Source organism: Ambystoma mexicanum, chromosome 8 (assembly GCF_040938575.1).
Source record: "Ambystoma mexicanum isolate Mex_15411 chromosome 8, UKY_AmexF1_1, whole genome shotgun sequence".
NCBI classification, from domain to species: Eukaryota; Metazoa; Chordata; class Amphibia; order Caudata; family Ambystomatidae; genus Ambystoma; species Ambystoma mexicanum.
The window spans coordinates 541,181,192-541,191,138 of record NC_090929.1 but is presented as its reverse complement, the minus strand read 5'-3'; the positions used below and the strand labels follow the sequence as shown (position 1 = coordinate 541,191,138).

General features: G+C 46.2%; 1 protein-coding gene across 2 annotated transcripts in view; it reads left to right on the top strand.

The window, feature by feature from the left end:
* The first annotated feature begins 1,269 nt into the window (after positions 1-1,269).
* The window catches only part of LRRC47 (leucine rich repeat containing 47), a 377,551-nt gene continuing 368,873 nt past the window's right edge, over positions 1,270-9,947 (top strand). The window contains exon 1 of one of the 2 annotated variants that reach the window (XM_069610248.1): positions 1,270-1,952. In XM_069610248.1, coding sequence (XP_069466349.1) covers positions 1,383-1,952 — 570 coding nt within the window. In that variant the 5' untranslated portion in view covers positions 1,270-1,382. The remainder of the gene's footprint in view (positions 1,953-9,947) is intronic. The other variant, XM_069610249.1, reaches the window with a different exon arrangement.

Here is a 9,947-nt window from a genome sequence, read left to right as displayed (position 1 = left end):
GGCACCTCAATTAGGGTACCCAATGAGAAAGATGTCTCGCTGGCAGGACAATGTGTGCTGAGTAATTCCTGCTCAGCACAGTAATTGTCCTGGCAGCAGGACACCTTACCCTTTCCGAAACCTCTGGCAGGACAATGTCCCAAGGAGCTCAGGGCAGCAGCAGAGGGCCTCTCAAGTTGCTCTGTGTCAACAGAGCATTTCAATGTGAGCCATTAGGCACTGATGAGAGGGAGGGGGGACTATTAGCAGGGACTTTTGTCCCTTTAGAAATGTACACGGCGGGAAGTGATCAGGTGTGAGAAGTTTGCATAATGCTGCATGCTTTATGAAATAATGACTGTAAAGATGTGCTCAGTAGCTTAAATTGTCCACATCCCGGTTTCACTATTTTAACCAGTGTGTGATCCTGGGCAGATCATTTAATTAGACTGTCTTATCTGCAGCTCTGTAAGTGATTCACTTCAAAGCTTATGTGTTAATATATGATGCTATTTTCTTTTTAAAAAAGCCTTACTTGCTCCATATATAACAGTGCATTTTAGGTATTTGCCTCCAAGTATCAAAGACTGATGATGCTCCTTGCAATGTGTTTTCTGTGAAGTAATTTCTGTTCGTGCAATCCATAAGCAAATCAGGAGATGTGCATGTATTTTGCCCCAGAGCGCCTGGATAGAGCTCTAAAAGATGAGTTCCCTGCATCTGTAATGATTCTGACGTTTTTATTGTGTTAAAATGCCATATGATGAGACAACCTGGAATTGCGTGCACTCCATTTGAGAGGGGAAAGTAGCGAGTTTTAAGAGGGGAAAGTAGCGAGCTTTGAGAGGGGAAAGTAGCAGGTTTCACCGTGGCTGTATGGAACTCGGGCGTTATGCCGGTGTTATGCAACATTTGGTATCCCATACCGAGGCTCAAAACTTACCGAGGCTCGGAACTCTCCTACTTTGGTCTGTGATGTACGAAGACAGCCGAAGACAGGGGATACCGGATCGGTATGGGATACCAAATATTACAGAACAGTTGCACTGCATGCCAGTTTCAGGATCAATCTTTCTGGCCAAGCGTCGTTGTAAAGAGGCACACGTATTATGTGCAGCAGGCAGCTGAGCATTTAAAAACAAGAGGGGGAAAGAGAGAGAAACATGTGGGACACGAATACAACAGAAAAATAACGCGAGTAAACGTGTGACTGTTGGATTTGAAATGTTCATCTCTACATTCTGAGCCCCTCAGTGTCACATCCTATGTGCTGAACTAACGCTCTAGTTCTTTTGCCTTTCTAGACAGCCGGAAGTAGAAACCGGTCTATTGCTTCCGGTTGTGTGATACCAGGCAGAAAGTAAAGTCTTGACCGGCATTTGTGTGGGCTGTCAGGGATCAGTATGGGGGATGCTTGGCCAGAATTGGAGGCGGTTGCACGGGAACGTCGGCGGGAGCTGGTGCTGCAAGGCCCACAGGTGGATGGACGGCTGGAAAAGTCCACTGGACGCCTACCCCAGCACCTGTTTTCTCTGCGGCTGCTTAATTACCTCGAGGTGTCCGGCTGCCCTGGCCTGCGGGAGTTGCCGGCGGAGCTGGGCCAGCTGCAGGCGCTGACTGGCCTCATCCTCTGCCGGGATGGGTTGACCGCCGTTCCCGGCGAGGCCCTGGCTCAACTTCTCGCCCTGAAGGTACTTGATCTGTCCTGTAACCAGCTGACGACCCTGCCCGAACAGCTGTGTTCACTGCCAGAGCTAAGTACCCTCAACCTCAGCTGCAATCGTCTGAAGAGCCTGCCCGCCGGCTTGCGCCGCTCCCCACGCCTAGCTGTGCTCAACCTCTCCCGCAACGAGCTGACTACCTTCCCGCCGGGCTTCTTCAGTCAAGAACTGCCGCTGCTCAGCACCCTCAGCGCCTCAGAAAATCAAATCGAGGAGCTTAGCGCGGACATTGGCCTTCTACCCGCCCTCAAGGTACCGAACATGTATGTGATGGGGTTATGGATCAGAGCGGGATGGGGTGAACATTCTATGGAAGGGGCTAGTGGGAACGTCTGATTACATGATGGTCTAAGAGGCGGACTAGCCCATCAGGAGCTATGCAGACGTCTGAGGGGACACACTGTAGCATACGAGATGCAAACTCTGTACTGTGTGTTGATATGCTACACACGACATAATTGTGAAGCGGTTGCTGCTCGCTATTCAACTGCGTATAGACACGGCGCCAGCGAAGCGTTGAAACGAGTCCATAATAACCAGTGCTTTAAATTGAAAAAAAAAGAAGTGCAGGTAGTCGCCAAGCTACGTAGCCGGACGTTCCGGCGATGCGTTACATGTGTGCACCTTGGGCACAGTTACCTTAAGATACACCCTGTTTGCAGGCAATGCCCATTGAGGTTAAATTGGGCGTTGGAGCACACACTTTGGTAAATGGTGTATATTAGGTGCTTTCAGACAATTCCAGTTGTTATGCATTGTTAAAGTTTTAATATCTATGTTAAATGAAACTTCTTTTTTGCGTATGAAACTAGCAGATATCGTAACGGTAAAATACGCTTTAGAAGGGTCGTTTTATTGTTGCTCGCATTCATTGACCAATAAATTAAGTAGGTAACTGGAGCTGTGCGAGTTTTCAGTCGAAAACGTTCTTTCACAACTCAAATTACTTTTCAGGAGTGCTTTTTTTGCATATTAAAATCGGCACTGCTACTAACAAAGAAACATCTTTTAAAAAGTAATTTCGCATGCTTCCCAAATCAATGCCTGCTCCATCAAAGAACACCAATGGAAACCAGTGAAGCCCACTTAGTGAAAAAGTGTTCTGCGTGTAGTGTGCTGAGAGCACATTAGCGACATGTTTGTGTCTCCTTTTTGTTCTTGAGGGTGGGCCATGAAGGAGATATTTTGGGCACTGTGGGTTGTGGAGGGTGCTGCTTTCCCCAGCAAAAGCTGCAGAAGCCTAGTCCTTTAAGTTGCGATAAAGTGAAATAAAAAGATTTTTATTTTCACCTTGGAACATAGTTGAGTACCAGTACTCTTTTTCAGGCGTTGAGATGTGCAGGTACTCAAATGCTCTAACATAAAAAGTGCAGGTACTGAGGGCTGGGTAGGACCGGCCCATTTAATGCACTGATGCTAACCGTCAACTTACAGGTCTGGCATGCATAGCTGTCTATCTGGTGCTAAACAGTACTGGCAATGTTGCTAAACAGTACTGGCAATGTTAATGAATGCTTGTTTTATTAATTCGCTATATGCTATGACCCAATGAATAGGCCAGAGTTCGAAATTTAGGGTAGCAGGTAGCTATTTAGCACCTGCATCTAGCCTAGAAGAGCCCGGTTACCTTGCCACCAACAGCTAAAAGGAGCTTCTTTTGGCTCCCCAAGCCAACTGATGGCAAATAAACGCACCTATGTGTGTGCAATTCAGACAATCTATAAATAAAGGCTAGGACACACCTATACAACATTTTAAAGCATAATAGGTTATAAATGATGAACAAAATTATAAGTTTGCATCTCATGTGGAAGATGGATTTTGTGGAATGCTTTATTATTTTTTTTAATTGTATTTATAATGTGCCTGTACACAGTGTGTTTCAAGGCGCAACAAGACATTAGGTGGTGGGGCAGGGATGACAGCAAAAATGGCCCTACTATGCCATGTGACATTCGGATCGTGCAGTAACAAGAAATGTGGGGCATAGGTGAGCGTATGGGGGTGGGGGAGGAGTGCAGGTCAGGGCGGAAGGGCCCGTAGACTAAGTGAGTCCCAGGTGGACAGAGCAGGGGAATGCAGAGTGCAGGGGAAGGAAGGTTCACTTGCTAAGTGTGAGGTAAGGGTCTGGAAGGGCTCTAGGGTGCAGGCCCAACCAGTACAAGGGGGAGGGTGCCCGGTAGGGCAAGTGCAGGTTAAGACAGATTTCTGAACTCTGACCTGGAGGTCAGAGGTTCAGAAGGCCAGCCTAGTTTCTTGGAGCAGGGTAACCTTCTGGACAAGCCAGACCAATCAAGGTAGCATTGGCGGTGGTCAAGACTAGGTCTCAGGAGGGAGGGGTAAGGGTGAAGGACCTCAATGAGCACACGGAGTAAAGGACACTTATAAATCACTCGCAGTCAAGTGTGTATATATTAAAATTACAAATACATTTATTTCAAGGCCTTTGAGTTTCAACACACAAATAAAATCACAGTAATACTTCTAAGCCAACACAATCATATCAATATACATATATACAAGACCAATGGGGTCTAAAGGGTTAATGCACGAAATGGGTCCACAACTTAAAAAGGGAAGGAAGCAGGTAGTGCAAATAGTCTTTAGGCCCTTCTGCCTCAAACACAATCCTAACTGAAAGGCAGTCCAATCCCTAAAATGAGGGGAGCCTAATGCTCAAATGTACTTGCGATGCTGGAGCATGCGGTAGTGCAGATGGGATAAACAGGATCTTTTGTAGGTGCTGTAGCAGCTCAGGAAGGTAGGTGAGGTGATGCAGAATAGGTTCTCACTATTTGTGGAGGGTCTCCCCTTGAGGACAGAGCCGGTTCCAAGAGTTGGGACTAGTTTGCTAGTTCGCACTAGCAGTGGAAAAGAGAGGGGCCCTCATGGGCCACTTGTGCGTAAAAATGGATGGATGCGCTAGGGGCCACCGGTAAGGCATGCAATTACTCACTGACTTCCCCTCAGCCCCTGGCACACTCCGGACAAAACTTCGGAAGGCGAGTCCACTTCGGTTGCAGGTTCAAATGCGGCAGTCTCGCGGCTCTGTGGCTTTCAGCGACAAAGTTACAGCGTTGATTCCCAAACGCAACAGTGGTGATTTCTCCACTCCTGGTGAATGGATCAGGCCCGTTCCGCTGTAGCAGGCTTCAGGGCACAGCTGCAATGAGTTTGCAAAGAGGGTCACCACGGCTGGGCAACACAGTAACCACGTGTACTCCAGTTCGGGCGCTCTCTTTACTCCAGACCTGGGAACGCCAAGTGTACGAAATTCGGTGTGAGTGCCGTGAACACAGAGCTTACGGGGTACCAAGTTTCAAGGGCCTCCTCAAAACGGCAGCGGTATCAGGGCAAAGTCCTGCACAAGCTGGTCAGCCCACTGGTTGTCCCAGGGACACTTCTGAAAAGGCTTACATGCAGGTTTTGATGAAGGTGCCGAGAATAGTTGGTCCCACTGTTCCAATGGGCCATAGCGTCTTCTCGGACGACCAGATGCAGGGTAAACAGCAGGCTGAGGGTGCCAAACCTTCCAGCGGTTCCCCGACTCGGCTTCTTAGTTTCAGGATACTTGGATCCTATCCTTCGTTCAGCGAGAACTCCGGACATCGATATGGTATGGTTGTTTGAAGCTTTCTCTTATCCAAAATTTCCTTCGTGCAAAAACGAAAAGGACCCAATGGGAGATCTGCTCACATACAGGCATACCATACGTGGACCAACCCTGGACCACAATGGTCCCATGCATTCACAGCACACCAGACTCTCTGGCACCCAGGATGTGTATTGGAACCAGACCGTCCAGCCCACATCCTGGAAACACACACACAGGGCATGCAGAAGCCCGCAAAAGCTTGGCATTTCGCAGGAGAATGCATTCCCAAATAAGGACTGACCATGGTTGGCTCGACCTGGGGAAGGTGAAGGGGCAAGATGGCCAAGGGACAGGACAAAGAACCCTGTGTCATGGCCATTTTGGAGTCAGGCCACCCATTCGTGCCAAACGCGGTTTGCATGGCAGGAAAGGGTTAAAAATGTATGAAAAAATAAGCTGCCACCAGCCCTGTCCAAGGCACACCTGCACTTCTCCTAAAAAAAAAAAAAATCCTTCAAGAGTATCTAGGACCTTTACAAATGGCAGGTAGACCCAACCGCACTGTACTGTAAGGTACATTGTGCTCTTGCATCATGTTGTACACAAGATGCAACATTTACAAGGATTAAGGGAAACAAAGTCTCTCAGTACTGACTGTCTGGAAGGGCATGTCAGTTTCCCCATAACAAAGTGAGTGCATCAGAAGGATGTGCTCCTCTGGTAAAGTCAGACTATGGTGTTTAAACAAGGCAAACATTTGGGGGATACACAACTGGAGGGAAAATTACACATGAAATAGAAATCTTTCCTAACACAGATTGAGGGTGTGGGGGGAGGGGTCAGGGGAGATCAAGGGCATGGGTGGACTGGGCGAGGAGGGCCTGGACCCCTGTAAGAAACTGAGGAAACCAGGCAGCCAGTCAAGCGGCAGACCGGGACATTAACTGGGGAGGGGGAGCAGGAAGGAGGAAGAGAAAGGAAGGTCTTGAAAAGTTTCTGGAATTTAAGGCGTTCCGGCTCAATTCTGAGAGGGGCCGAAAGGACATTACAGAGGGAGGCACCTGTGGAGGAGAGGGATCTACCCCCACTCTCTGCTTTGAAAAGCATCTGATCTGCAGAGAGTTGGAGCTAGGAGACCGAAGGGCTCCAGCATGAAGGTATTTAGGGAGAGAGAAGTTGGATGTGGCAGGTCCCAGACCCCAGAACGCCTTGTGGATGATGCAAAGGGTTGATCCTTGCAGCAACCAGGAGCCAGTGGAGAATTTTTAGGGCTGGAAAGATGCGGTCCCTGGCTTGAGGCCAAGGATAAGTCTCACAGTCCTAGTCTTGATTAGTTGAAGGGAGGAGTTAGGCAGATTGCGGAAGAGGCTGCTGAAGTAGTCCAGCCTGGAGAGGACCAGAGCTCTGGAGACATTGAGTTTCTGGGGGGAGTTGAGGAAAAGGAGAATGCCTCTGAGGAGGTGCAGCTGAAAGTGGGCCTTCTTTGCAAGGTCTGTGATAAGAGGAGGCGAAGATGACACCAAGGTTTTTTGCCTCACAGAGGGTGACCAGAGTGTGGGAGGGAAGGAGGGAGGAGCAGGGGTCCCAATGAGTAGGATCTCTGTCTTACTGGCATTAATGCAGAGATCATTAGCAGTGACCATTCCTGAATGGCAGGCAGTCAGGAGTGAGAGAGGAGGTAGAGGAGGGAAGCTTGAAGGAGAGGTGCATGTCCTCTGCATAACACTGGAAGTTAGGAGAGAAGGCGTAGATCAAATGGGCTTGAGGGGCCAGGTAGATGTTGAAAAGCCACAGTGAGAGGATAGAACCCTGAGAGACGCCACAGGTGGAGAGTGAGTTGGAGGAGAGAAAAGGGCCCAGTTGAACCTGGCAAGGTTGGCCATAGTGGAAGGAGAACATCCAGTCCAGTCCAGAGCCTGGTCCGTGATGCCAAGGGTATCGGGGAGCCTATTTATAAGGTTCTTGGCAGGCCCTCATTTTATCAGTTGTGCTGATTTTACATATGTAATATTTTATTTTTAATGTGCATAACTGAAAGAGTAACAGCAAACTGCATCTGGGTGCCGATGTACCAAAAAAGTAACAAACCTTCGTTTTATGATCATGAAACCATTCTTGACAATCGATGTAGGCAAAAATATGGTTCTTCAAAGCTTTCTGGAAGTAAGTTGGGAATTCATGCAGTGGATGTGGGCAGGAGGATCGTTCGAGAGACGTGGCCCCAGAACAGAACAACTTCTAGTGACATAGTGAGAGGTGGGAATTTCCAAGTATCTGAGGAATGGAGCATTCGGGAGGGTTTATGTATTATGTATTTTGTATTTGTGTGTGTTTGTTTAAATTTTATTTTAGAAAGGTGTGTAAGCTATTATATACCAAAACAAGTATTTGAAAAGTGACATGGCGTCAAGCGATACAAAGAACGTCTGGCTGTAGAAATGAGAGACCACCAGGGAAGTTTAAGAATAAGCTGCACTGCTGCATTTTGAATGGCGTTAAGGCGATATTACAGTTATATAGGTAGACTAGCATAATCGGGTTGTGAATTACCTAATGCACTCACTACAGCCGCATGGGTGGGGGGTGAGAGACGAGTCAATACACGTTTCAATAAGCTTCCACTTACAACGATCCAATAATAATTATATGCAGTGATTTAAACTATTCTTGGTTTAAGAAGCAAAGCTCACACCATAAAACAAACACTCGACTAAGTACTGATTCATTAGAAAGAGGTGCGCGATGGACGAAAGAGATGACGATAAGGAACTGCTCAATGCTAAATGGATGCACGAATGGAGACATTCCAGCTGCTTCCACATAGCACCATGGATCCAGCTCAAAAACACTTGACTATATTTGGGTGTCAAGGAATCTAAAAAGTAAAATCACTCATCTGACAACAGCGAAAACTAAAAAAAGTGATCACGATGCATTGGTAATGACATGGAATGAGATGGTGACAGTAAGTTCTGAAGTTAAATATATGGAACCTATAACAACAAACTATTCAGGAACAAGATTGAGAATGAACATTAAACAACTGAATACGTTTACAGAAAAATGTGACAAATCCCACACTGGCATCAAATACTAACTACAGTCCACTGCTGATGCAGTTTAGAGTGAAAACAATAAATCAAAAGACCCAGCAAATATCCAATAGACATTTGTTTAGTGCAACCCTTTCTCAAATAAAGAAACAATTGCACAGTGATCTAGCAAAGATTAAAAAAAGGAAAAGACATGTTATCCAATTGAAAAAACGACGGCAACAATACAGAAATTGGCTAAAAAGCTTTAACGACAAATGCAATCGGAGACTATGATGCAGCTCATAATGCTGAAAGACACGAGATTGTCATGGGAAATAATCAACAACGGCTCAGTCAAAGCAGCCAATGACATGTCAAATGGGGTGAATGACACAAGCTGGGTCTCCTATTATACAGCTGTTTTTGATTCAGAGTACCGTTTACCCAACACCAGAGGGTGAATGCAGCTGTAATTGGCTTATTGTGGAAACATTGGAAGGTATCAAATGTGCCATCCAAAAACTGAATAATTCTAGAGCTGCCAGCCCAGACGGTATATCTAATGTCATGTTGAAAACAAATTGTCTCCTATGGGCAAAGTTCATTGCCTCATTGTTTGAGGATCGCAGCAAGTAAGATCTTACCCGAGTCCTGGAGTTCGGCAATAGTAGTGCCCATATTCAAAAAGGGTGATCGTAATGATCCGACGAATTATCGACCTATTACGCTCCTTGATACAATAGGAAAAGTGTTTGCCGCGTTCCTCCAAAAGACATTAGCATCCTGGGCCGAGCAGGCAAAGGTAATCGACAGACGCCAAACAGGCTTCACCAAAGGGGTCGGTGTTGAACTAAATTTGATTATCTTAAACACCATAAAACTAGAATCCATGAGGAATGGTAAAAACGTGTTCCTCGCCTTTATAGACTTAAAACAAGCCTTTGACACCATGAACCGCCAGAAACTTTGGGGAAAATTAACATCATGGGCTTGTCCTTGGAGATATTGCAACCAATTATGGCATTATTAACACCTCCTTCCATGTAAGACTGAATGCAAAAGGTGATTTATCCAATGTAATTTTCACAAAGAAGGGAGTCAAACAAGGCTGCCCTTTGGCCGGCTTCAAACTTTTCGCATCGGATTTACCAATTGCTTTAATGGAGCCAAGGATATTTCCCCCAAAGATAAATAACCACCACGTTTCTTGGGTTACATATGCTGACGACATTGTCCTGTTGGACACCACTCAAATTGGGCTGCAACGATCGCTAGACGCATTTCAAAAGTACTGCAACAACAATGATCTATTAATAAACACAAAGAAATCACAGATCGATGTCAATTATCAGTGGATGTCTTCGAAAGGAAAAAAGATTTCAGATGGTACTTAAACAATGAGAAATTAAATGCCACAAATTCTATTTGTTACCTAGGCGTGCAATTTAACGTCTCAATACGGGAATGGAACTGGACGCAAGAGCTGTTAATGCGGATAACAATGTTTGCCTTGCAAGGAATGAAACTTCATGCTGCATATGGCAAATTTACGCTAAAGCCATTACTCTCCTTCTACTTACAAAAAGTTGTACCGGCCATATCGTTTGGCAGTGAAGG